This window comes from Choloepus didactylus, chromosome 21 (genome assembly GCF_015220235.1).
Source record: "Choloepus didactylus isolate mChoDid1 chromosome 21, mChoDid1.pri, whole genome shotgun sequence".
Lineage (NCBI taxonomy): Eukaryota > Metazoa > Chordata > Mammalia > Pilosa > Megalonychidae > Choloepus > Choloepus didactylus.
The window spans coordinates 40,395,015-40,422,102 of record NC_051327.1 but is presented as its reverse complement, the minus strand read 5'-3'; the positions used below and the strand labels follow the sequence as shown (position 1 = coordinate 40,422,102).

The window sequence follows — 27,088 nt, the reverse complement described above, 5'->3', positions numbered from 1 at the left end:
TAATTTACACACAGTAAAAGTTATCCCTTTTAAGTGTAGTTTGATAAGTTTTGACAAATGTGTACAGACACATAACTACCACTTTGTTCCGTCACCCCAGAAAATACCCTCGTGTTCCTTTCTAGTCAGCCCCCTGCCCCCCACCCCCTCAGATCCTGGCAACCATGTTCTGCTTCCTGTCACTGTAATAGTTCCTTTTCCAGGATGTCATGCAAAAGGGATCATAAAGTAGGTAACCTTTTGAGTTTGGCTTCTTTCATTTGGCATAATCCATCTGAGATTCATCCATGTTGCAGGTATCCGGCAGCTTGTTTCTTTTTATTACTGAGTAGTAGTTCATCGTATGGGCATATTGCTGTGTAACCACCTGTCAGTTCAAGAACTTTTCAGTTGTTGCCAGGTTTAGGCAAGTAAGAATTAAGCTGCTATAAACATTTGAGTAAGATTTTTGCATGAACTAAGTTTTCATTTCTTTTGGGTTCATACCTGGAAGTAGAATTGCTTGTATATGGTAAAGTATATGTTTAACTTTATAAGAAACTGCCCCTAGTTTGCTAATGCTGTGGAATGCAAAACACCAGAGATGGATTGGCTTTTATCAAAAGGGGGTTTATTTGGCTACACAGTTGCAGTCCTAAGGCCATAAAGTGTCCAAGGTAACACATCAGTAATCAGGTACCTTCACTGGAGGATGGCAAATGGCATCCGGAAAACCTCTGTTAGCTGGGAAGGCACGTGGCTGGAGTCTGCGCCAAAGTTCTGGTTTCAAAATGGCTTCCTCCCAGGATGTTCCTCTCTAGTAAGCTTGCTCCTCTTCAGAACATCACTCACAGCTGCACTGAGTTCCTTCTCTTTGAGTCAGCTCATTTATATGGCTCCACTGGTCAAGGCCCACCCTGAATGGGTGGGGCCATGCCTCCATGGGAATATCTCATCAGAGTCATCACCCACAGCTGGGTGGGGCACATTCCAAGCAAATCTAATCAGCACCAGAACATCTGCCCCACAAGACTACATCAAAGATAATGGCATTTGGGGGACACTACATTCAAACTGGCACACCCACTTTTCCAGAGTGGCTATATCATTTTGCATTCCTCTTTCCACAACCACCACCACCACCCCCGCAGTGTTCAAGTTTCCATTTACTCTGCCCCTCACCAGTACTTGGCAATTTCTGTTTTGTTTATTTGTGTTTTAGCCATCCTGAAGGATATACAGCGGTGCCTCATTGTGACTTTAATTTCTATTTCCCTAATGATTAAATGATGTTAAGCATCTTCTTATGCCCTTATTTGCTGTCCAGATCTTGTGTTTGGTGAAGTGTCTGTTCAAATCTTTAGCCCATTTTTTTTTTCCATTGGATTGTTTGTTTTCTTCTTATTGAGTTTTTGGGAGTTCTTTCCTTTATGAGTGTTTTGCATATATTTTCTTCCAGTCTGTGCCTTTTCTTTTCATTCCCTTAACAGTATCTTTTGAAGAGTCGAGGTTTTAAATTTTGATGAAGTCCAATTTATCAATTTTTTTTCTTTTCTGGATTATGTCTTTAGTGTCACGTATACAAAATTTTTGCCTGACTCACAGTTACAAAGATTTTCTCCTGTGTTTTCTTCTAGAAGTTTCCAGTTTTAGGTTGTATGTTTAGGTCTGTCTTCCATTTTGAGTTAGTTTTTGTATGTGATGCGAGGTATGTGTTGAACTCCATCATATAAGAGGCAGGCATCTTTAAGTGTCTCTTTAAAAAGAAAAATTGTTTCAAATAATTCTTTGCACTCTAGTGAAAAACTGGGCTGTGAAAATGAGTTCTCTGGAAAGCTGACCATATCTTCTTATCCACTGGCTTTGAGACGGATCTGTCATCATTCTATAGCACTTTTTGGAACGTGTGGAAAGAACAGTGGCAGTGACCATCAGTTCCCCTCTGGTCTGGATCTCCTTTAGATGACTCCTGAAGTTCTGGTTCCTCCGTACACAACACTCTTGCCCAGCAGTTGCATATTTTAGGCAGTGAAGAGAGCATCTCTCCCTGTCTGCAGGCCCTTGGCTTTCCAGGGAAACTATCACGTTCAGTATTGAGCCACCTTCTGACAAGGGAAGAGGGCCTAACGCGCATTAAGAACTTTGTACCAGGAACTCCGCTAAATCACAGAAGTCCTGTGAGGTGTAAAGTAGCATTAGGTCCATTTTACAGATGAGGAAGTGAGGCTTGTTCAAAGTCATCCGGATGGTAAAATGGTCAAACCAACCTTGCCTCACTCTGAAGCCTTTGCTGATCCCATCATTTCTTCATGAAGTCACTTCCACCATGTATGATGGCATGCCATACCCCTAAATGGGGTACAGAGTATTAAAATTTGGTTGATTTTAGCAATGTATCTTTTTTCTCCGAACTGGTTTTAATTCACCTCAGTTCCCCACATGTGATGATGCTGCTTTTACCTTCAGAATGGCTAATTGGCTGCTGTAATATTTCTTTGATATGTGAATTTAAAAATACCCTTTGCTTGGTATGCTGAGCCCCCTGTCTTGGGGCTTGCCCTTATGAAGCTTGTTGCTGCAGGGGAGAGGATAAACCTGCTTATAATTGTGCCTAAGGGTCTCCCCCTCAGTGCCCCTTTGTTTCTCAGATGGCCTTCTCGCTCTAACTAAGCCACCTTGGCGGGTGATCTCACTGCCCTCCCCTCCAATGTGGGACCTGACTCCCAGGGGTGTAAATCTCCCTGGCAACTCAGGATATGACTCCCGGGGATGAATCTGGACCCAGCATCCTGGGATTGAGAACATCTGTTGACCAAAGCGGGAGATGCGAAATGAAAACCAAACAAAGCTTCAGTGGCTGAGAGATTTCAAATGGAGTCGAGAGGTCACTCTGGTTGGACACTCTTATGCACTATATAGATAACAATTTTTAGGTTTTAATGTATTGGAATAGCTAGAAGTAAATACCTGAATCAAACTCCAACCCAGTAGCCTTGACTCTTGAAGACAATTGTATAACAGTGTAGCTTACAAGGGGTGACAGTGTGATTGTGAAAACCTTGTGGATCGCACTTCCTTGATCCAGTGTTTGGATGGATGAGTACAAGAATGGGGACAAAGACTGAATAAAGAGTAGAGTGGGATGGGAGGGGGTGATTTGGGTGTTCTTGTTTACTTTTATTTCTTATTTTTATTCTTTTTCTTTCTGGTGTAACGAAAGGGGTCAGAAATAGATTGTGGTGATGAATGCATAACTAACTATATGATGGTACTGTGAACAGTTGATTGTACACCATAGATGATTGTATGGTATGTGAATATATCTCAATAAAACTAAATTTAATTAAAAAAATAAACAGAAAGACACAAGTGCTGGAGATGTGGGGAAAAAAATGCCCTTTGGATGTTTCTTTTCCCCCCTGAAGTTTGATATTATATGACTGTGTGACTGAGAAGACCAGGCTGGTTACAGGTTATTGTGGGCTGGCTGCACTATTTAGTTGTTGGGGGAGGTGGCCAGTTAATCCTCTTTCTTCCCTTTCTGACTAGATCATGTACATTTTCCACATGGATCCTCTCCTGCCATTCTTGCTTATTGTTTTTATTGGGAGTCCCAAGCTGTGTTATGTTCAGCACAGCGGTGAGACCTGGGTCAGAAAACTTCAACTTCCTCCTCTTCTAATCTTCTCATCCTAATTCTCTGGGTTTTGGCACAAGAAATGGTCAGAAGTGAAAATTCCTGTTTTCATTTCATGTGTTTAGGACTAGTTGTAGCTCACTCTCTAGACATCCCTGTTGTTGATAATAACCCCTCTCAGCTGAGCAAGTTCCTAGCTTGGGGACACTGCACCCCCTTCCATTTTTATAAGTTACCCTCCATTTAGGGCATATCAAAGACTTCTCTCCCTTTTTGAAGTCTTGGAGTGTTAAGCAGCTGGGGGAGAGGCTTTGCCGGTTTTCCCTGCCAACCCTGCTTCATGGCTTTAAATAATGCGTGGCGCCGCTTGTGCGGCTAATGCCAGGACTGCCGAACTTTCCACTACGAACACTCTCTTTCCTGACTTACTTCACATTCACACAGGTCTGGACGTTGTTGGCCCAGGTCCCAACCAATTGTGCTGCTGTTGCCACTGCTGTTGCAGAGTGGCGCAAATGAAAAAGAAGGGTTTCTGACTTTGAGATGTAACTGTTTTTAACCGGAGACCCCTTTAATTCAAGAAAAGGACCTTAGCCAATGAATTGCTGAAATTGGATAAAGCCGCAAACTTTTCTGCCCCTGTTGGGATCCCTGAGTTCCCCCTGGTCAGCTTTCTTCCACTGTGTAGCCGCCAGCCCCCGAGATTCCTCAGCTCAGTACCAGGTACACGACAGCCCAGGGAAGCTCTGTTTCCTGGGACCCTGCGGGATCTTAGTGCTGTGGTGGGGCACAAACCCCATGTCAGCCTCTGCCCAGCTATGTGACACAGGCCACATTACCGAGCCTCTCTGAATCTGTCCTCTCTCCTGTAGATTGGGGTTATCACACCCTGGTTGGGCTATTATGAGGATTAGATGAATTAAGTGTCCAGCAGGGTGACTGGCGAAGTATAGTGTGTGTGCTCAATGAAAGGTAATGTGGGCACCCACATTTTAACTCATGAAATAAATAGGGGCAAGGCGGGGTGGGGTGGGGGCTTCCTTACTCCTACCTGTGATGTTTCTGGGTCTTTGCCTTCCTTGGCTGGGCACAGCTCTCCATAAACAAGACCTGTGTGTGGACTTTTTCTCTGGGGCTGTGCAAGCCGGCCCCGCCCACCCCTGGTTGGAAGGCTGGCTTTGCAGCCAGCTCAGGACGCTCTGCCCCAGTGCATAGTCCTTCCGTGTGCTTCTCAAGGAGCTGTCCTCCCATCGTGTATAAATTGTCTTTTGTTTTTCCACCAGGAGGCATCTCAGGCAGCTCTGCCAAGCTCTTTGAAGTTCCTGATACATGGTAACCAAGAACTGAGTGAAACAAATCGCTGGTGCTGTCACTGAGAGAGAGCCAGCCAACACCCTGACACCATTTGGAAGCCATACTGTATTTAATTGAATAAAATGTGGTATGGGAGGGATTTGAAACAAAGTATGTCTCCTGGAAACCCAATTTTTATTTTTGTGGTTGTGTTTCTTTTTTTCCTTTTTAATTTAAACTATCTGTGGAGCACTCATCATAGTTGTAGGCTGTTGTGAATGTGTGTTCTATTAACCAGTTAGTTATTTGTTGCTCATGTGAGATCTTTGCTGTCATAAATTAGTGCATTTAAGAACCCACCTGATGTGGAATGTTTGTTGGCTGTGAAATACGCAAAAAGAGCTGACATTCTCACGTGCTGTGATCATGAGTTTTGAGGTTGAACTCTTTCTTGCTCGGAGAGGTTCTCATCCATCTTTACATGCTCAGATTTTTGGGCAGTTCCAGTGCATGGTTACAGTCTCCCTGTGGAGAAATCGGTTGTGTCTCCTTGCTTCCCACCATAGCTATCTGAAAATACCCAGCTTTCTCAAGCTTGTTTTTCCAGTAGGAAATGTCTGCTGATGTCAGCCCATCAAGGAACTTGCATATGCCTTGGCCTTTGAGGCATATTTATTTAGAGTTATTTTTCCTAAGATGTGAGTTCCTCACAGGGAGCACCGGAGAAGCAAAGTTACTTCTGTTCTTACATGTTGTGCTGTGTTCTCTCTTCAGTGTCTTAACCTGGTTGTCTTTTCTTCTTCTTTTCTATTTTGTGTGTGTGTTTGGGTGGCAATCTGGGGTAAAGTGTCATGTGTGGGTGCATGTGCGTGTGTATGAAATCATGAGAAATGACAAATATACAACATGTACCAGCCCTTTCTCTGTTAAAACAAATAACAGCAACAAAATTTTGTGGATCTGCTTCAGTAGATCTGCTTCAGATAGATCATTCTTAGATATTTAACATTTTTGTATTGTGAAAATAAAACGAAAAATGTATTTCCAAAAGATAAAAATTAAAGAAATTTTCATAGGACTCTGGTTTTTTCCTTCCTCTTTTTTTATGAATGAGAGAGGTATTTGTTCTCTGTATGGATACATTTCTCTCAAGATAACCCTGAGACGATCTGGTAAGTCACTAAACCTAGTGCTTCTGGATTCTTTTCTTTTTTTTTTTTTTTTTAACGTTTAACCTCTATTCCTGCCTTACTGGACCAGATGCCGAAGTTGAGCCCAGGTGCTAAATGGCCATCTAGGAGGAGGTGGGGCTTTGTGAATGGTGGACAGACTCAGCACTCTTAACAACTCGGACTGGAGTTCTGTGGTGTTCCACGTACTGCCTTCCCACCCTTCTCCCTTTCCCGAGAGTTTTGTAGCCACAAAGTTAAACCCAAACTTGACAAGGAGGCGCTCCCACCCTTTCTAAACCTGTCATTCCTCATGGTTCAGTGGGAAAGTGTTGAAGAAGGATGAAGGCAAACACTAAAGGTGGATACAGACAGGGAGGATGTTGAAAGAGGGGGGCTGGAGTCTGCTGAGTCATGAAAACAGGTAGAAACAGGTCGGGGTTTTTTTTTTTGCTTGTTTTCTTTTTATAGGACACTTGAACCTCTGACACATCTTTTTCGCATAATGAAAAAGTGAAAACCAACTAGAGACTGATTGACATACAAGTGAAAAGTACATCTGGCCCCCTGAGTGTGCCTTGAGTATAAACACAGAGCACTTAGGATCATAACGAACCTTTTGTGCTGTGGGTCTGGAGGGGGAGAGAGATGGGGCCGCCTTCCTTAAGGGAATGAAATTCTTCACTGTATCCTGAAACCCACTCAAGATGCAGGAACACTGCACTAGATGTTCCGTGCTTTCCAGGCACAGATGGCGCACCTGTTACTGCTGGACCACGGAGGAGCTGGGAGAGGAGTGTGTTCTGGAAAGGATCTGTGCTTTGCATCTCAGCTCCAGCTGCCTATTCTTAGACCATTTGCCCTCTCGGAGCCTCAGCAGTCTCATTTATAAATGAGGATAATAAACCCACTTCATATGGTAGTTTTGAGGATTAAATGAAATTATGTGCAGTGCCTAGCGTACAGAAATGCACCATACATTATAGTTGTATCTGAAGATGATGCTTTTGATCTGAAACTCTTATTGTGTCAAGTTCTGTCAGCTGGAGCTGATAATAGGCATGGTCAGTTGGAATTTGACTTAGAATTACATTCAGTACTCAGAGGAGCTCTTGCACATGCTCAGACCTTTATTTACCAACCATATCTTAAAATGGATGAACTGACTTGCCCTCTGCCCCCCTCTATACACAGACACCAGTCTTTTTTCACATCTCTCCTTTTTTTTTCCCCATGCTTGTCTTTATTACTCATGTAACCATACACAGTATAAAAGGATATCAGACACAAGGTTTTTACAACCACACAGTCACAAGATAAAAGCTATATAGTTATACAGTCATTATCCAAGATCATGGCTACTGGGTTACAGTTAGACAATTTCAGGTATTTCCTTCTGGCTCTTCTAATACACTAGAAACTAAAAAGAAATATCTATATAATGATTCAGTAGTCATAATCCTTTATTAAATCCTAACTTCTCTGTTACAACTCCTCCCTCTCATTTGATTATTCTCTCAGTCTTCAGTGATACCTGGGCAATGACCATTCTAACTTCTTGCTGTAAAGGTGTGTCAATATTAGTGGAATGAAACTGGTTGATGTACTTGGAGAGGCTGGTACCTCTGGGTTTTAGGGCTTATCTGGCTTAGGAACAATCTGGAGGTTTTAAGTTTCTGAAAAAATAATAAGTAAAACTTAAGATAAGCCCTGGGTATTCTTCAGGGTTTTCAGAAATACTGTAGGTTGGAGCTTGGCTATATCTGTCTGAAGCTTGCATAAGAGTAACCTCCAGAATGACCTCTACTCTATTTGAAATCTCTTAGCTACTGAACCTTTGTTTCATTTCTTTCCCCCTTTTGGTCAAGAAGGCTTTGTCAATCCCACAATGCCAAGGCCAGGCTCATCCCTGGGAGTCATGTCCCATGTTGCCAGGGAGATTTACACCTCTGGAAGTCATGTCCCACATAGAGGGGAGGATAGTGAGTTTAATTGCAGAGTTTGGCTTGGAGAGAGGCCACATCTGAGCAACAAAAGAGGTTTGTTGAGGGTGATTCAGGCATAATTATAAGTAGGCTTAGCTTTGCCATTACAGAAATAAGTTTCATAAGGGCAAGCCTCAAGACTGAGGGCTTGGCTTATTAAATTTAAATCTTCACATCTCTTTTGGGTGTAAAGCCCTGGGATGGTACTTCCAACTTGATACTGAAGAGGGATTCTTGAATATTGTAGCCAAACCTGGAGGCAGGGATAAAAGTGAGGATCCTCAGTGTTTTGCTGTTTTGACCACAATAGTTTTGTAGCCCTTCAATTTCAGAACGAGGATGGAAACTAAATCTGTGGCTCTGTCTGTTTTTATAGTTTTGTATTCCGTTTCCTCCCCACCATTTTATTATGAACATTTTCAAACATAAACAAATTGAAAGAATCATTTCATAAATACTCATATACTCACCTCCTACAGTTAGCCATTTTGCTGTGTTTGCTTTATTACATCTCCATTCATCCATCCATCCATCCATCCATCCATCATCCATCTTATATTTTGTTGAATTTCCAAATAGGTTGCAAACATCAGTGCACTTTCCCCTCCCATGTACTTCAGCATGCCTGTCATTAGCCAGAATTCAATATTTGTTTATATTTGGGGGGAGGGAAGACAACAGTGAAATGTGTAGTGAAATGCTCAAATCTTAAGTGTACCATTTGATAAGTACTGACAAATGCAACCCAAACTGTCAAGATATAGAACATCAGCCATACCTCCATAAAATTCCACCCTGCCTCCTCCCAGAAACCCCTACCTCCATCCCTAGCATCAACCACAAGTCTGATTTTTTTGGCCACAGATTAACTTTTTCTAGAACTTCGTGTAAATAGAACCACAAAGCACATGGTCTTTGGTTTAAGGCTTTTTCTAGTCAGCATAACGTTTTTAAGGTTCATCCATGTTGCATGTATCCGTAGTTCCTTGTTATTGCTGAGTGTGAGGAGACCACAGTTTATCCATTTGGCAGTTGATGGACACCTGAGCTGTTTCCATTTTGGACTATTAGGAATAAAGCTGTGAACATTCTGCACAAGTCTTTTTGAGAACATATGCTTCCATTCTTTGAGGTACATACCAAGGAGTGGAATTTCGGGGTCATAGGACAGGTGTATGTTTAGTTTTATAGTAAACTGCCAGATCTTTTTCCAAAGTGGTCATATCATTTACATTCTCACCAACAATGTATGAGAGTTCCAGTAGCTCCTTTCCTTGACATCATTTGGTGTCGCCAAGTCTTTTGTTTAGCCATCTTGATGGGTGTATAGTATATATCATTGCCATTTTAATTTGCATTTCCCTGATAGCTAATGATGATATACACATTGCCCATTGTATATTTTCCTTTGTAAAGTGTATGTTCAATTCTCTTGCACATATCTTTGAGGATTTGTCTTTCTGTTATTAAGTTGTAGTAGAAGTTCATCTTACATTCTGGGCATCAGTCCTTGTCAGATAAATACTTTGAAAATGTTTTGCCTTTATCTTTGGCTTGCCTGTTTACTTTCTTAACAGTATCTTTTAATGGGTAGAAGTTTTTAATTTTGATGAAGTCTATTTTATTACTTTTTTCTTCTCTGTTCTTTCTTTCTATGTCCTGTCAAGGAAACCTCAAGTCATAAAGATATTCTTCCATGTTTTCTTCTAGAAGCTTTATAGTTCTAACTTTTATGTTTAAGTCTTTGATCCATCTTGAATTAATTTTTTGTGTATGGTGTGAGATAGGGGTTGAAGTTCCATTTTCCCATAGCTCAGTCTTTTTTAATACTTTTTTTGTTCCAATCTCATGCCTTATTAAGTTTCTTCAATTGAAATCTTTTCTCCCCCAAAAATCCATGGAGTAAATTGATGCACTTGATTTTGGCGAGGAGGGGAAATTGAATACCTGAAGAAGGCCACTTGTTTCTGCTGATTGTGAGCCATCCACTCCTCCAAGTTGTTTGGTCCCTACTAAAAGCAGTTCTGCCTGTCTTCAACTGCATGTGCCTTTAGGTCTCAGCATCCTGCTTTTCCTAGTTACGCTGTAAACCTGAACTTGAGAAGCTCTTGATGATGCAGGGTCTGGCAGAAACAAAATGTTCATCACCTGAGAGGGTCTTTTTTTTTTTTTTAACTTTTTATTATAGTAACATCTACAACTCAGAATTTCCCATTTTAATCACTTTCAAGTGTACAATTTAGTGATATTAATTACATTCAAAATGTGCTACCAGCACCCACATCCATTACCCCAGATTCTTCATCACACCGGACAGAAACTGTGTACCCGTTAAGCAGTAATTCCCCCTACCCCTGGTCCCCCAGCCTCTGGTAATCTGCTATCTGTCTCCCTGAATTTGCTTCTTCTAGATATTGCATCTAAGAAAAATCATACAGTATTTGTCCTTTTGTGTCTGGCTTATTTTACTCAACATGATGTGTTCAAGGTTCATCCATGCTGGAACATGCATCAGAACTTCATTCTGTTTTACGGCCAATAGTATTCATATACATATACATACATATATATACACACACCACATTTTGTTTATATATTCATCTGCTGTAGACACTTGAGTTGTTGCCACCTTTTGGCAATTGTGGGTAATGCCGCTGGGAACATTGTGCGCAAGTATCTCCTACCAGCTTTTGTTTGTATGGGGATCCTAACCATCAGCTAATGAAGTTCCTGGGCATTCCCTGACATCCTCCCTCTCCAGGATGCACCTAATTGAGGGTGAGCTTTCTCCGTCATGGGCGAGGGAATTCCCTTTCTAGTCCTTGCCTAAACCCGCTGACAGCTGCCCTTGCTGCACCCTGATGACAGAAAAGCTGCTGGTCAGCCAGGCTGCTAATTCCAGATGACATATGACCTTTCAATCCCAGCAGGCGACGTGGCAGTTGAGTGCAAAGCCACTGCTGGACGCTGGCAGTTCTTGGCAGCAAAGAGGAAAAGAGCAGGAGGGGCAGAACCCTCCCACCCCAACCCCCGTTGTCCATGAGTGGAAGGGGCAAGTGGACCTGATTTGCTTGACATCTCCCAATTCTAGCGGTGGAAACACTGGGTATGAACTCCTGGTGGGTTCTTTTTCCCCCCAAACTAATTGGGCCATAAACTAAAGCAAGCTTTCCCAAGGGACACAAGTCTTTATTACATGACCTTGCACATTTGTGTCTTTTCACAGGCAATCTTAGTGTGGCCAGGACTCCAAGGAAGGTAGGGTTGCCCAATGGCCACCCAGAGAACATCCAGGCTTGGCTCTGCAGTGATGTTCTGAAGTTGATCAAAATTTACAGCCAGTTATTGCCGTTCTCTTCTTGCCACAGAAGGGTCAGGTGCTGTCCCCAAGAAAGGAGCCAAACAAGCTCTCTGAACCTAGACAGCCATTGTAGACTTCAGAAGTAGGATGGACCTCAGAAGACTCTGGTCTTGTTTCCTCCTTTCTCAGTAGCCTCATCACCTCCCATTCGGCTGTCAGCCTGGCCTTTTAAAGGAGGTCTCCAGACCCCCTTTCTTAGACGCCCTGTCTTAGACTGCTATTAGCTATAGTCCTTCTAGTCACACTCCCTCGTGCTGCACAGCATATCCCATTTCCTTAAGTCATCTCACCCATTTGGAGGCAAAGGAGAGGACAAACATACTGAAGGGGAACTGTCCTCGATGCTCTGTTGTGCCTCCCAGCAGATACAGGGCAGACGGTTGGTCCATTTGGTTTCCAGGTGCTATTTGCACCTTCTTTTGCCCTTTATTCTCACAGGCCCCACTGCTGATGCTCAAGTCATGGCAGTACTCAAGAGTTCTTTGTGTTATTTGTCTTTTTTTCACTCTCATGGTGCTGGGATCCAGAGGCAAATAGAAGAGAAGGGCATATCCTTTTAAAATCTCAGCTCAAGCCCTCTTGCTCTGTGGAGGGGCATTTGCTTCCAGAATTGAGCTGTTTCTCAGCACATTGGGTCTATTTTTGTTGTCGTAGTTTCTAGCCCTGCCTTTTTTTTTTTTAAAGTAGAGAAACTAGGTTTACAGAAAAATCTTATAGAAAATACAGAGTTCCCATATACTACTCCCCCCAAACACACACACACACACACACACACACACACACACAAACTTTCTGCGATAACACTTGGCACTAATGTAGCTTTGTTACAATTGATGAAATATTATTATAATTACACTATTAACTATAGTCCATAATTTACATTAGGACTCACTGTGTTGTACCTTTGGGTTTTTAAAAATGTGTATTCTAGTAACATAAAATTTCCCTTTTGACATGAACAGACATTTGCATACCGATGTTCATAGCGGTTCACAGTTGCCAAAAGATGGAAACAATCAAAGAGTCTATCGACAGATGAGTGGATAAACAAAATGTAGTATTACATACGATGTAATATTACACAGCAACAAGAAGGAATGAAGTCCTGAGGCATGTGACAACATAGATGACCCTTGAGGACATAATGCTGAGTGAAATAAACCAGACACAAAAGGACAGTATTCTGGTTTGCTAATGCTGCCTTTTCGCAAAACACCTGAAATGGATTGGCTTTTATAAAAGGGGGTTTATTTGTCTACACAGTTAACAGTCTTAAGGCCATAAAGTGTCCAAAGTAACACATCAACAATTGGGTACCTTCACTGGAGGATGGCTAACGGTGTCCGGAAAACCTCTGTTAGTTGGGAAGGCACGTAGCTGGCATCTGCTCCGGAGTTCTGGTTTCAAAATGACTTTCTCCCAGTATGTTCCTCTCTAGGCGCAGGTCCTCAAAAATGTTACTCTTAGTTGCTCTTGGGGCGTTTGTCCTCTCTTAACTTCTCCAGAACAAAAATCTGCTTTCAAAGGCTGTCTCCAAAATGTTTCTGTAAGCTGAAGCTCCTCTCTCAGCTCCTGTGCATTCTTCAAAGTGTCCCTCTTGGCTGTAGCAAGCTCGCTCCTTCTGTCTGAGCTTATGTAGTGCTCCAGGACAATAATCAAGGCCGCTCGCCAGATGGGCAGGGCCACGCCTCCATGGGAATTATCCAATCAGAGTTCTCACCCACAGTTGGGTGGGTCGCATCTCCATGGAAACACTGAATCAGAGAATTACAGTCTAATCAACACTACATGTCTGCCCGCACAAGACTGCATCAAAGGTAATGGCATTTGGGGGGACATAATACATTCAAACTGGCACAGACAGATATTGTATGATTTCACTAATATGCACTAACTAGAATATGTAAACTCAGAGTCTTAATACGTAGAATATAGGGTACCTAGAGATAGACAGAAGTTAGAGAAGGGGGAGCAGCTACCTAATACATACATAATTGTTAATGAGGTTGAACATAAATGTTTGGGAATGGATAGAGGTGATGGTAGCTCATTATTGGGATTGTGAGTGATAGCGACATATTGTAGGTGAATTTGATTGAAAGTGGTGGTTTAAAGTCATGTATGTAAGTAAGTTCTTGCCCGATCTATTGCAAATGTAAAAACAAATAGAAATAGAGGGGTATGTGGGAAAAAATATAGCTGTTGCAAACTATGAACTATAGTTAACAGTAATATCTTAATATTCTTTCATCAACAGTAACAAATTTACTACACTAATACTATGGGTCAACAACAGGGAGGAATAAGGGGTATGGAAGGATTTGTTTTCTGATCTTAAACTTTTTTTTAATACTTTGAAACTTACAGCACAGTTACAAAAGTAATATACCCCCCATACAGAGAACTCCAACATACTCCTATCCCCCCAGATACCCAGATCCACCAATTTTAACATTTTGCCCAGTTGCTGTATCATTCTCTCTATCCATCAGACTATCCATACATCTATCCGTCTGTCTTTCTATTTATCAATCTATTTTATAAACACTTCAGTGTAGGTGTTATGCATCATGCTGCTTGAACATGTAACACTTTCATGTACGTTTCCTAAGAACAAGGATATCTACCTATGTAACCACTTTAAATGCCATTATCATGTTCAAGAAATTTAACATTGATATAAAGCTTACAGTCTATACTTAAGTTTTTTCCTATGTTCCTATAATACCCTTTTGAGCTTTCTCTCCCTTGTTATATCCTGCCCAAGATCACGTATTGCCTTTAGTTGTCATTGTCTCTTTAGTTGCTCTGGGTTTTTTGTTTTGTTTTGTTTTGTTTTATTGTGGGAACACATGTACTTTTCCCATCTTAACCTCTCCCGAGCATACCATTCAGTGATACTAATCACATGTATTATATTGCGGTACGCTCATTATCTTCTATTGCTAAAACTTTCCCAAATAGAAATCCTACACCCATTTTACATTAACTTCCCATTCCTCCTCACCGCTGCCACTGACAACCTGTACTCTACCCTCTATGAGCTTGCATATTCCCTAATATTTTCTTTGTAGTTAATTAATATGGGGCTTAAAATTAATGTCCTGAATCTACAATAATCTCATTTGCTTTGATCCTAAATTAACTTTAGTAGTATACGCAAACTATGTTCCTATATCCCACTGTCCCCCCACCTTTATGTAGTTCACAAATTGCATGTTTCTACCTTATGAGTTCAGAACCACTGATTTATTATATTTTATGCATTTGCCTTTTAGATATTTAGTAAGTAAACAGTGGCATTACACACCAAAAATACAATAGTACTGGCATTTATATTTACCCCAGTCATTACCCTTACTGGAGATTTTTATTTCTTCACGCAGCTTTAATAGATTGTCTACTGTCCTTTCCTCTCAACTTGCAGAGCTCTCTTTAGCATCTCTTGTAGGGCCAGTCTAGTAGTGAACTCTCTCAGCTTTTGTTTATCAGGGAATGTCTTAATCTCTCCCTCATTTTTGAAAGACAGTTTTGCCAGATATAGAATTCTTGAGTGGCAGTTGTTTGCTATCAGCGCTTTAAAAATGTCTTTCCACTGCCTTCTTGCCTGCATGGCTTCTGATGAGAAATCAGCGTTTAATCTTATTGAGGCTGCCTTGTATGTGACATGCTGCTTTTCTCTTGCAGCTTTCAGAATTCTGTATCTTTGGCATTTGACAGTTTGATTATAGTATTCTGTGGCATGGGTCTATTTGGGTTTATTGTGTTTGAAATTCATTGAACATCTTGGATGTGTATATTCATGTTCTCTTTTTTAAATTTGGGAAGTTGTCAGCCATTATTTCTTTGAATATTCTCTCTGTGCTTTTCTTTCTTCTCCTTCTGGGACTCCCACAATACGTATATTGGTATACTGGAAGGTGTCCTACAGGTTCCTTGGGCTCTGTTCACTTTTCTTCATCATTTCTTCCTTCTGCTTTCTTCAGACTATATGATTTCAATTGTCTTATCTTCAAATTCACTGATTCTTCCTTCTGCCAGCTCCAATCTGCTGATGAACCCGTCTAGGGAATTTTTACCTTCCAATACTGTGGCCTTCAGCTCTGTTTGGTTCCTTTTCTTAATTTCCATCTTTCTGTTGTTATTCTCTTTGTGTTCACGTATCATTTTCTTGATTTCCTTTAGTTCTTTGTCCATGTTTTTCTTTAGCCCTTTGAGTATATTTAGAACCATTTTTTAAGTCTTTGTCTTGTATGTCCCAGAAACCTCATTGATGGTTTCTAATGCTTTACTCCTCTCCTTTGCCTGGGACATTACTTCCTGTTTCTTTGTACGTTTTGTGGCCTTTTGTTGAAACCTGGACATTCTGTTATTTCAGTGATGTGTTGTCACTAGAATTTAGACTCTGAGGCTTCTGTTCCTTAAACTTATATCCAGCTAGTGTCAGAACAGAGCTTTCCTTGATTGCCAGGAGCGTCCTGGAGGTCTGAAGCCCAAGTGGGCTTGGCTGGTTTCTCACAGTCTCACAGGTTGAAGTCAAGGCATCGTCAGGGCTGCATTCCTTTCTGCAGGCCCTGAGGATGACCCTGCTTCCAAGCTCATTCAGGCTGTTGGCGGATTCAGTTCTGTGCGGGTATAGGACTGAGGTCCCCGTTTCCTCACTGGCTGTTGGTGGGCGTCATTCTCAGTTTCCAGAGGCCGCCCTCCCCTTGGCTCGTGGCCCCCTTCACAGCCAGCAGTGGCAGGCAGAGCCCTTCCCGTGACTTGTATCTCTCTGACCTCCCTTCTGTCTCAGGATTTGGGTTTTATTTTTTATTTCTGTTTCTGAAAATGTTCTAAAATTGATCGTGGGTTTGTATGCACAACTATGTGATGATACCGTGAGCCAGTGACTGTATACTTTAGACAGTTTGTGTGGTGTGTGAATATATCTCAATAAAATTGGGGGAAAAAATTTCCCCTTTTAACCACATTCAAATATATAATTCAGTGCTGTTAATTACATTCACAGTATTGTGCTACCACCACCACTATCCGTTACCAAAACTTTTACATTACCCTAAACAAAAACTCTGTACCAATTAAGCAGTAACTCCCCATTCCCCAGCCCCACCCCGGCCCCTGGTAACCTGTATTCTAGGTTCTGACTCTATGAATTTGCTTATTTTAATTGTATCATATTGTGAGATCATACAATATTTGTCCTTTTGTGTCTGTCTTATTTTACTCAGCATGATGTCTTCAGGGTTCATCCACGTTGTCACATGTATTAGAGCTTCATTCCTTTTTATGGCTGAATAATATTCCATTGTATGTATATACCACATTTAGTTTATCCATTTATCTATTGATGAACACTTGGGTTGTTTCCATCCTTTGGCTATTGTGATTAATGTCACAGTGAGCATCAGTATGGAAATATCTGTTCAGTTCCCTGCTTTCAGTTCTTTGGAGTATATACCTAGAGGTGAGAGTGCTGGGTTACATTTTCTGAGGAACTGCTAAACTGTTTTCCACAACAGCTGCACCATTTTGCATCCCTACCAACAGTGAACAGGTGTTCCTATTTCTCCACATCCTCTCCAACACTTGCTATTTTCCATTTTTTTTAATAGTAGCCATTCAAGTAGGTGTGAGATGGTATCACCTTGTAGTTTTGATTTGCATTTCCTAGTGGCTAATGATGTTGAGCATCTTTTCATGTGCTCATTAGCCATTTGTGTATCTTCTTTAACTGGGTTGTTCGTCTTTTTGCTGGTGAGTTGTAGGATTTCTTTATGTATACACTGGTGTGTTTTTGTAATAGGGAGCCAGCTGCTCCATGCCAAGGTTTCTTAGCACAAATGAAACTTCTGGAAGGGCCTGCTGGTTTCCTGCAGGCTTTCAGACACCTCTTCGCATTTGGTTTGGCTCCCCTTCCCCACCCCCAGGAGGCAGTGTTTGGAGTCTCTTCTGTTTCGCTGTTATTGCAGGCCCTGGGGAGAGAGGAGGTGGTTTCCTTCTGGGCATCAGCAAGCTTCACCTCAGTCTTTGTTCTGGCCTCTGGCACACTTGCCACTCCCAGGAAGCTAAGCTGAGATGCACCAGGGGCAGCCTGAGTGCTCATCACATACCCGAGTGAAACTGTACAACAGACAAAAACCATCGATACCCACAAGCAGCATCCCTGTGCCCTCAGTTGAGACAGGATTTGAGAACTCATCACACTGACATGGGCAAGGCAATGCCTGGAGTCTGAGTGCTCCAGCAACAAAGCCTTAAGATTGGAATTAAAACAATTGGGAGAAAAAAAATTAAAAAATCACATCCGCTAACCTGATAGACTGTGCCCCAAGGCTGGTGTTGGTTCGTCAGGATGCAGGGTTCAGAGATGCAGGGGAAAGTTCTCGATGCAGAGCTTCAGGAGATTCCGAGCAACAACTCGCCCAATTGTTTGAAAGGCTCCCACGTCATGTAAGCGTCTCAACTCCTCCCAGGCCACGTGGCCGTGAAGAGCCCAGTCTCTGGCAGTCAGGCCAGCTTTGAATTTCAGTTTCCCCGTTTACAAGCTGTGTGACCTCAGGGTGTTTCTCAACTGCTCTCAGCTTTCATCTCCCCAGCCGAGGGTCCCAAGAAAATAATAATATTATGCCCAAGACATAATAAACTCTATCCAAATATGAGCAACAAGTGTAGCGCTAGACCCTTCATGTTAAAGAGTTGACATTTTCCATACGGTCCAAATTATCGAAGATATCAACAAGCTAGGAGGTGCCAACTCTAAGTGTGAGCTAGAGAGAGAAGTGATGTTTCCCTTGGATTTGATCCCTGAGCCACTGTGCAGCAACCACAGACTTTATGAACAAGTGTGGCACATTCCCTCTTCATTTCGCTTTCCCTGGGCCCGTGGTCCTCAAACTGGAGCTGGGCACCCGGGTGACCCTGCGGGCTTCTTTCCAGGTGGCTGGGCCCCACCCCTGAAGATTCTGACTCAGTCGGCCCAGGGTGGGGCCCAGGACTGCATTTCTCACAAGTTCCCAGGTGATGCTGACGTGGCTGGATGTGGGCCACGCTATGAGAATGGAAAGCTTCAGAAGACGTGGGCACAGACCCTGTGTGTGCTTCTCCCTGGGGTGGGTGATCCTGGGCACGTCTGCTCGCCTCTCTGAGCCTCTGTTGCCGCCTCTGTACAGTGAAATGATTAGGAGCTCACGAGGCAGGTATTTGGACACTACCACACAGGTTCTGTAGTCCTCTGGCAGGAGTGTACATTAGAAAGCTACTTGGCAATACATATCAAGAGCCCTAACCCCCTTCCCAGGGAGCTATCCCTTAAAAAATAGCCTGGGATGATACGAACAAAGCTTTATGATGGCCAGGGGAGGTTTGCAAGTATGTGTACAGCTCTCTATTCCTCTAGCTGTAAGTGGATGGACACTGAAGAAAGGAGGCGTCTGGCCCCAACAAAATGCACTGACTCCTGACGGGAACCAGATATGCACAGGTGAGATGTCCTGCACCCTCAGCACATCTCCCTCTTCCGCATCTGACTCCCTTCTGTCCTTTATATGAGCAGCAGTTTTCAAGTCCTCTTTAGGCACGTGAGCCTTGTAGTCAGACATCCTGGGACTCCTAGCTGTGACTGTGACCTCCAGGGCACGGTACTGAACTCTCCTGGGCCTCCGTTTTATCTGTAAAATGAGGACACTAATTGTACCTATGCCCTAAAAGATTGTAAAGTGCTTGGACTAGAGTAAGCTCCAATAAACACTTCCGGCTATTATTATAGAAAAAAACACATGGTGGAGAAGAAAATTTGCTTTCTGAAAGTACTGGATTAAATACCAGGAAGTACTGGATTAAATGGGAAAGTTCTAGAGAGCAGGGTTATGTAGTTTCAAAGAGACGCTTGGTGCTTCCTAGCATAAATGAACAATGGCAGTGAACTGAGAGGAGACCTGGGTGAGTGCTTACTACCTGCCAGGCACTTCCTGTTATCTCTCCGCCACTCTCACTGACCCTGAGGGGAGAGTGGTGTTAGTCTTACTTGACAGCTAAGGAAACCGAGACTGAGAGTTCCCACTGCTAGGGATCGGCAGAGCCAAGGCCTGAGTTCAGGTCTGTACAGGGTCCGGACACTTTGCAACACAGCACGTTGCCTCTAATGTGTGGTTTCCACAAACCCCATTATTACTGGAAACTCCTTCAGGATGCTTCTGGCCAGAGAGTCTAAGTGGGAATGAGCAAATGGAAAAGGGAGACAGCTAGGGCTCTCAGGCCCTGTAAAGCACAGTTTTTGTACCAGCCCCTCCAGTTGGAACACTACGTACTTGCTGATTCACACCCAGCATCATGGGAAACCGACTGGACAATGGAGAAGTAAAGGGATTTGTAAAACAACAGAGGCATCCAGTAGACCCTCCATTTTTTCCCTCTTAACCCAGCCTCCAAAATCTGGGCAAACACCTGAGCTTCCCTGAGTCACAATCATTATCAGGGGAATCTGTAGACCCAGTACTCCGAGATGGTGGATCGTTTTTATTCCGTTCAACAAATTGGAGGACAACCCGGCGGGTAAGATGAGCTCTTCCTGAGTCCCATCTCCAGATTCCGGGTTATTGAAAATAAGAGGCTGGACAAAGTGAACGACAATGCACAGGGGGATATGCATAAAGAGGTTTTGCTTTCCTCATCACCAACAAGAACAAGGTAGGGAACCACTTCCAGTGCTTTCCACAGTCCAGCCGTCTCCCACTGAAGCCTGCCTGTGACAAAGATTCCACTCGTCTGGAATTCAGGCCCCTGCAAGGGCCGCGGGCCAAAATCATCCCACCACCCCACCCCTCCTTCTGCTGGAAGAGGCAAGAGTCAAAAGGCTGGTAACCTGTTCTCTAGCCAACATCGGAAATATGGCAAGACATGTGCACGGAAGAAGTTGCATAAGCCTGGCATGTGTATAGGCATCCCCCCACGCAGTGTTGTGCAAAAGTCTGCACTTTGCCCTCCCAGGCAAAGTTTCTTGGCTTCAAGATTATTGGTCTAGTATTTCCCTATGTTTTCATTAAAAAAAAAAAAAAAAAAAAAAAAAAACAGCAGGGGGATTCACTCTCTTCTTATGAAACACAGTTAAAATTCCCCAAATCCAACTGACCAAAAAAAAAAAGAAGAAAGAAAAAGAATAAGAAAAAAGTCTGTTTTATCTTGTCCTCTTCTTTTTGTCAAGGTTATCTTGTCTAAAATAGTTCAATTTTAAAAGACCCTCTCAGACAAATGACCCAATTAAAAAATGGGCAAAGGACTTAAATAGACATTTCTCCAAAAAGGGAGACAATGGCCAATAAGCACATGAAAAGATGCTCAACATTTTTGATCATCAGGAAAATGCAAATCAAAACCACAATGAGAAAGCATTTCACACCCACTAGGATGGCTATTATATTTTTTTAAAAAGGCAGAAAATAACAAGTACTGGCAAGAAGGTGGAGAAATTGGAACACTTATACATCATTGGTGGCATTATAAGATGGGACAGCCAATGTGGAAATCAGTTTGATGTTCTTCAGAAAGTGGACACAGAATTACCATATGACCCGGCAGTCCCAGTTTCTGGGTGTATGCCCCAAAGAATTGAATGCAGGGACTCGAACAGATGTTTGTACATCAAAGTTCATAGCAGCCTTATTCACAGTAGCCAAAAAGTAGAAGCAACTCAAGTGTCCATCAACAAATGAATGGCGCTGGTGGGTGGGGTTGGGGAGGGACTGGGAAGTTAGTGTTTAATTGGCTGGGAGTTTCTGTTTGGGGTGATGGAAAAGTTTTGGCAATGGATGTAGATGTAATTAACAAAGTTTGTAATTAACAAAAGTTTGGCAAACTTAGATGTAATTAATGCCACTAAATTATAAATTTGAAAAAGGATAAAAAAGGAAATTTTAGGTTGTATATAAGTTACAAAAACCAAAACTTTAGAGCTGAACAACACAAAAAGTGAACTCTAATGTAAACATTTGGCTAAAGCTAATAGCATAATTCTAATAATATTGCTTTATCCATTGTAACAAAAGTACCCCACACTAACGCAAAATGTTGTTAATAGGGAAAACTGCATGAGAGGGAACTCAGACTTTCTGCATGATTTTTCTGTAAACCTACAAGTTCTCCAATAAAAAAAAAAAGTGGAAAAAAATGCAGGTAGAAGATAAAGGGGGATTTTCAGGAACATAGATGTTCTAGTTTGCTAATGCTGCTGGAATGCAAAACACCAGAAATGGATTGGCTTTTATAAAGGGGGTTTATTTGGTTACACAGTCAGAGTCTTAAGGCCATAAAGTGTCCAGGTAACACATCAGCAATCGGGTACCTTCACTGGTGGATGGCCAATGGTGCCCGGAAAACCTCTGTTAGCTGGGAAGGCACATGGCTGGCATCTGCTCCAAAGTTCTGGTTTCAAAACGGCTTTTTCCCAGGATGTTCCTCTGTAGGCTGCAGTTCCTCAAAAATGTCACTCTTAGTTGCACTTGGGATATTTGTCCTCTCTCAGCTTCTCCGGAGCAAGAGTCTGCTTTCAACGGCCATCTTCAAAATGTCTTTCATCTGCAGCTCCTGTGCTTTCTTCAAAAGGTCCCTCTTGGCTGTAGCTCCTCTTCAAAATGTCACTTACAGCTGCACTGAGTTCCTTCTGTTATGTCAGCTCATTTATATGGCTCCACTGATCAACTTAGACCCACCCCAAATGAGTGGAGCAACACCTTCATGGAAATTTCCAATCAGAGTCATCACCCACAGCTAGATGGGGCACATTCCAAAGAAACACTCAAAGAATTACAATCTAATCGACACTGATAACATCTTCCCACATCAGATTACATCAAAGATAATGGCATTTGGGGGACACAATATATTCAAACTGGCACAATAGAGATGAGAGGTGGTGGGGGGCAGGGGAAGGGACAGAAAAAGCCCCACGCCAGGGTCAGGAGTGACAGTGCCTTAAGAAATCCCTTTGCAATCTGGATTCAGTAGAGTACTTGGTTTTGCAAACGTTCAGAAAATCCAACATTTGCAATGTTGGACTGAAGGGGACGTTTGGTTGCATTTTCTGGAAGCACCCTTTGAGACGAAATTCTCTAAGCATGCAAGTCTGGTAGGGCCTGTCAGTCACCTCCTAGCCACAGGAGGTGGGCACGTGACCCAGGCCCTGCCCATCAGAATGTCCCCTTGCCCTGGAATGGGCACATGAGTCAAAATGGGCCGCTCACTTTCTTTTGCAAGGAAGACTCTTGCCTGTTCGGGCCACTGTGCTGGAAGAACGGAATCTGGGATTGCTGGCAGCTGCTTTCTAGTCCACGATGAGAACCCAGCTGTAGTCAGAGAGGATGACCCAGCTTGAGGGAGCATGTGGGTGGCAGCATTTGGGTCCTGGATCCATTAGTGCCTGATGCTAGATCCACCCCATTATTACCAGATAGGTAAGCAGTAAATGCTCCCCTCCCCGATTTCTACTTATCTTAGTTGAATTAGGTTTCTGTCACTTGCCACCATAAAAGCCCAGACTATTACAGGCAATATTTAGACACAGGAAGGGCCCTGCAGTCTATGAAAAGAGCTTGTTAATGCATAGTAACTATAGACCAGGACAAAGAGTAAAACAAATATTTAACTTACCTTGAGAAAGTCAAGTCTTTTCAGGCATTTGACAGGCACTCACCGACCTGCTGCTAGTTGATAGCTGATAATAAATAAATCTATTCATCCAGGAGGTGGGTTCATTAATGGGGTTTATGTCCCAGTCTGGAGGTACTGCTGTGTGTCTAGGTGAATGGGTGGGAAAAAGTCCATAAGCATGAAAAGGCCACCCAGAAGTTGAGTTGGTGAGCATCATTTCACCATCGTCGGAAGGCTGGTTTCTCTGATAGGTCCTGGGGTTTGAATTGGAATTCCCTGGTTAGGGAATGATTCTTCTCAGCTAGAAACTTCCATCATACTCTAGTTTGGGGTTGATTAGGATCTTCTCCAGAAGGAGATGGCCTCATGCCTTGGAGCCTTGGAGTCTTTCTGTCCGTGACCTAAGAGGACAGTACTGATGACCCTGTTGACCTAACCCTGAACAGGGCAGCCCACAGCAACTCTGCTGTAGCCCGGGACACCTACCTTCAACTCAGCCCCATTTGTTTCGCAGACCATCTGTTACCCAGATTTTTTGCTCATTCAATCCAGCCTACCATATTCATATTGCTTATTCTGAAATTTGAGCATTTCCCAAACCAACAATTGCCTGGTCCACACTGTTCCTTGCTGAGTGTCCCCACAAGAGAGACAAGGAACACCAAGAATAAAGCCAGCAAGCTCTGCTCCCTGCCCTAGGAGAGGGGCTGCTTTGTAGACTGCCATCACTTCCATTTGACGTCACATTGTGAAACTTGTCTAGAAGCTGGGCCAGTAACTCCAAGTGATTGGTGCCTCACAGATCTCTCTCTAGAAGCAGTGGAAGGAGGATATTAATGAAGCAGATCAGAAGTCAAATCCAAGTTCAATCACTTACTTGTTTTTGACTTGGACAAGTTATATGCACCTATGAACCTCAGTTTTCTTCTCTGTACAAGAGGGATAATGAAACTGCAGTGGTTAAGATGAGGTTCAGCTGTAACAGACTCTGAACACGATGCTTAAAACACTTTAGTAAAAGACTCCTGAGACGGCATTCCAAGACTGGTAAGATGGTGCTATGAAGTCATCAAAGACCCAGGCTAGCTTCCATTCCTAAGGTCACCTCATGATTCAAGGTAGCTGCTGGAGCTCCAGCCATTATGTTCCAAAATGCAAGAAAGAGAAAGTACATTCTGTTTCACCTTTTAAGAAGCATTCCCAGATGTCCACCACAGCATTTCCGCTTACATCGCGTTGCTAGAATTTAGTCATATGGCCATGTCTAGCTGCAAGGGAGTCTAGGAAAGGTAGCTACAGTAGAAAGGCTCAAAATGGCTCCTATAATCCTTGCCTCCTTGTATTCATTCCCTTGTGTAACTCCGTCTCCTTGAGTGTGGGGCAGACATAGTAACTTTTCTCTAATCCATAGAATGTCGCAAAAGTGATTGGGTCTCACTCTGAGACTAGGTTACTGTGACTTCCGTCATGGGTGCCCTCTTGCTTCCATGTTGTACTGCTCTATGGAGAGGTCCATGTGACAAGGAACCCATGTCTTGGGCCAACAGCTTGCGAGGACCTGAGGCCCTCAATCCAGCAGCCTCACGAGTGAGCTTGGAAGTGGATCATCCCTTAGTCGAGCCCTCAGAGGCCTGCAGCCCTGGCTGGTATCCTCACTACGACTCACGAGAGACCTGAGCCCGAGGACCCACAGGAGCGACTCACCAATACTGCAAGGTAATAAATGTTTATTGTTTTTTGCTGCTGATTTGGGGCTAATTTGTTACATAGCAATAGAAAACTAATACAGTTTTTCATCTGGATACATTTCCAGGGTTCTGTTACTAAAGAGGCAGGAGAAGGTGGAGACTGGAAAGCCACCAACAGTCACAGCCACCTGTGCCTACCCGTCAGGGCTGCTGCGAGGATTAAGTGAGGTAAGGCTGGACAGTGCCCGCCTGCCCAATCTGCCAACACCCAGGAGGTGCCTACGGAGAGGTGGTTGTTCAGTGAAGCTTCCGCTGTCCTGTACCTACTTTCCAGGCTTTTCATCTGGTGCTTCTAGGAGACACCACTGTGTGGTTTCCTCTGGCTTCCTCTCCCCTTTTACAGGTTAAGCCCCCCACAAATCTGCCCATTTGAATGACTGCACCTGTAAAACTGAGGATACCCAAGCCCAGCTGGGCTCACAAAATAGTAAGACTTCAGAAGGAAAGGGGCTTGGCACCCCTCAAATCCAGTCTCCTCATTTACAGATGTGAACCCGAAACTGGCTCAAGGTCACACAGCCTCTTACGGCAGAGGTGGGACCTGAACCCACTACTCTCAGGAGAGAAGCTGGCTCTCAGCTCTGCCCTCTTTCCACACTGCTAAGGCAGAGCCCAGTTTGGGAGCATTGATGGAATTTCCAATTAAAGAAAAACAATCACGTTCAACCCAATTTTCTCTCACGGAGAGGAGTCAAGTTCAGGTGTATGGGACATGAGGTGCTTTTTGATTAAAGGAAGATTGCATTTTCTTCTGGTTTTCTTTTAGGATTTTTGAGTCCTTTCTCTTGCCTCTCTGGCTTGACAGTGAAGCAAAGTTCTTGCAGTAGCCCAAAAGCCTGTTCCTCGTGTTTGTAACTAGGGAAAAATTCTAGACAGAGCTCCCTGGGCCCTGGGGCAATGTGTGCACCCAAAGTGAGAACTGGGTCTCCCACTTGTATTATCAGTCTTCATTCAGGATATAGGGGTTTTTTTTGTCACTGTGGAATAATTTGAACCACCAAATCATCTCACGTACAATGAAATCCCATTTTTTCAGACTGGGTTGAGGCCAAGGCCTTTCAGTAAGAACAAATGTTCTGGAGAGAAAAAAAAAATTGATTTTAATTCCAAAGATTTTTGCTTTCTTAATATCCTTCAATAATGATGGAAGATAAACATGCTGGTATTTGTCCTCCTTACTTTTATTAGTGAACTAGTATATATGGCAATTGAATAAAATAGTCACAGAAGGCTCAATAGCATTATTAAAAATCTTTACCAGTCACTTGAATTTCATAAAAGCAGCATTTTCATTAAAATCAGTTTGGATGGGGGGAAATGGGTATATGGAGGGGGATACTATTCTCTTTTATTAATTGCCGTTTTAACATGTTTTTATAAGTTGAAAATTTGACTTTAACAAGTTTTTAGCATGAAGTTACAGGAGCTTATCAGGGGCTAATTGTAAAATGCAGAGAACCCCTGCAAATGTAAAGCTGTGTCCCTTCGAGTGCCTAACTTTAAAAGTCCAGGGAGAACTGGAGGGTCAAGATGGAAGCCTGAGCCCTTTTAGTGTAGAAAGTTGTTGTGACAAAATGATGCACAGAATTTAAGCCTATCTCTTCTTGGAAAGGCAGGCAGACTAAGCCAAAAACGCTGTGCGTGTGTGCGCGCTTGTGTGTGCGTGTGTGTAGAGGGGTTTGGGGTGGGAGAATATTAAGGAGGTGATTAATACTATTATTCTGATTAAGAGCAGGAGCATTTCTTAAATTGGGTGTGTGTCCAGCTTGAGTGATGAGTAATTGATAGCACTTAAGTCTAGTGACAGAGTCATGGACCTGGTGTGTGGGTGACGAGTTCTGTTTGACTCTGCACTCTGCCATTATGATCTTCATTAGGAATTTGAGATGTTTCCATTCATATGCTCAAAGGAGAGAGTGAGTCAACAGTTTGCTAATGATGGGCCTCTTTCAGATAGTGTCATCCATGGGAAAAGGTGCCATTGGGTTTTGGCCACCCTGGCATCAGTATTTTACCTGGTGGGCAACTCCCCAGCACTCCCCTTTGCAGACCTCGTGGTGTGGCCTTCTAACCCCAGAACGAAAGCTGCATGCACAGAGGTAATTGGTAAAAGTGTGTGTTACGGATTGAATTGATGAGTCTCCCATGAGGACTTGCTCACGTCCCAACCCCCAGTCTCACAAGTGTGACTTTATTTGGAAATAAAGTCTTCTAAGATGTGATTACCTAAGATGAGGCCAAGCTGGGGTCTGGTAGGCCCTAATCCAATGACT

At 43.0% G+C, this 27,088-nt stretch overlaps 1 protein-coding gene across 3 annotated transcripts in view; it reads left to right on the top strand.

Moving 5' to 3' along the window:
- Nucleotides 1–25,618, top strand: part of PARN (poly(A)-specific ribonuclease) — a 235,949-nt gene extending 210,331 nt beyond the window's left edge. For 2 of the 3 annotated variants that reach the window (XM_037814217.1, XM_037814216.1), the window contains one exon: nucleotides 4,900–5,101. In XM_037814217.1, coding sequence (XP_037670145.1) covers nucleotides 4,900–4,952 — 53 coding nt within the window. In that variant the 3' untranslated portion in view covers nucleotides 4,953–5,101. Of the gene's footprint in view, nucleotides 1–4,899; nucleotides 5,102–24,614; nucleotides 24,784–24,880 lie in introns of those variants that run through there. The other variant, XR_005213538.1, reaches the window with a different exon arrangement.
- Nucleotides 25,619–27,088: the final 1,470 nt, after the last annotated feature.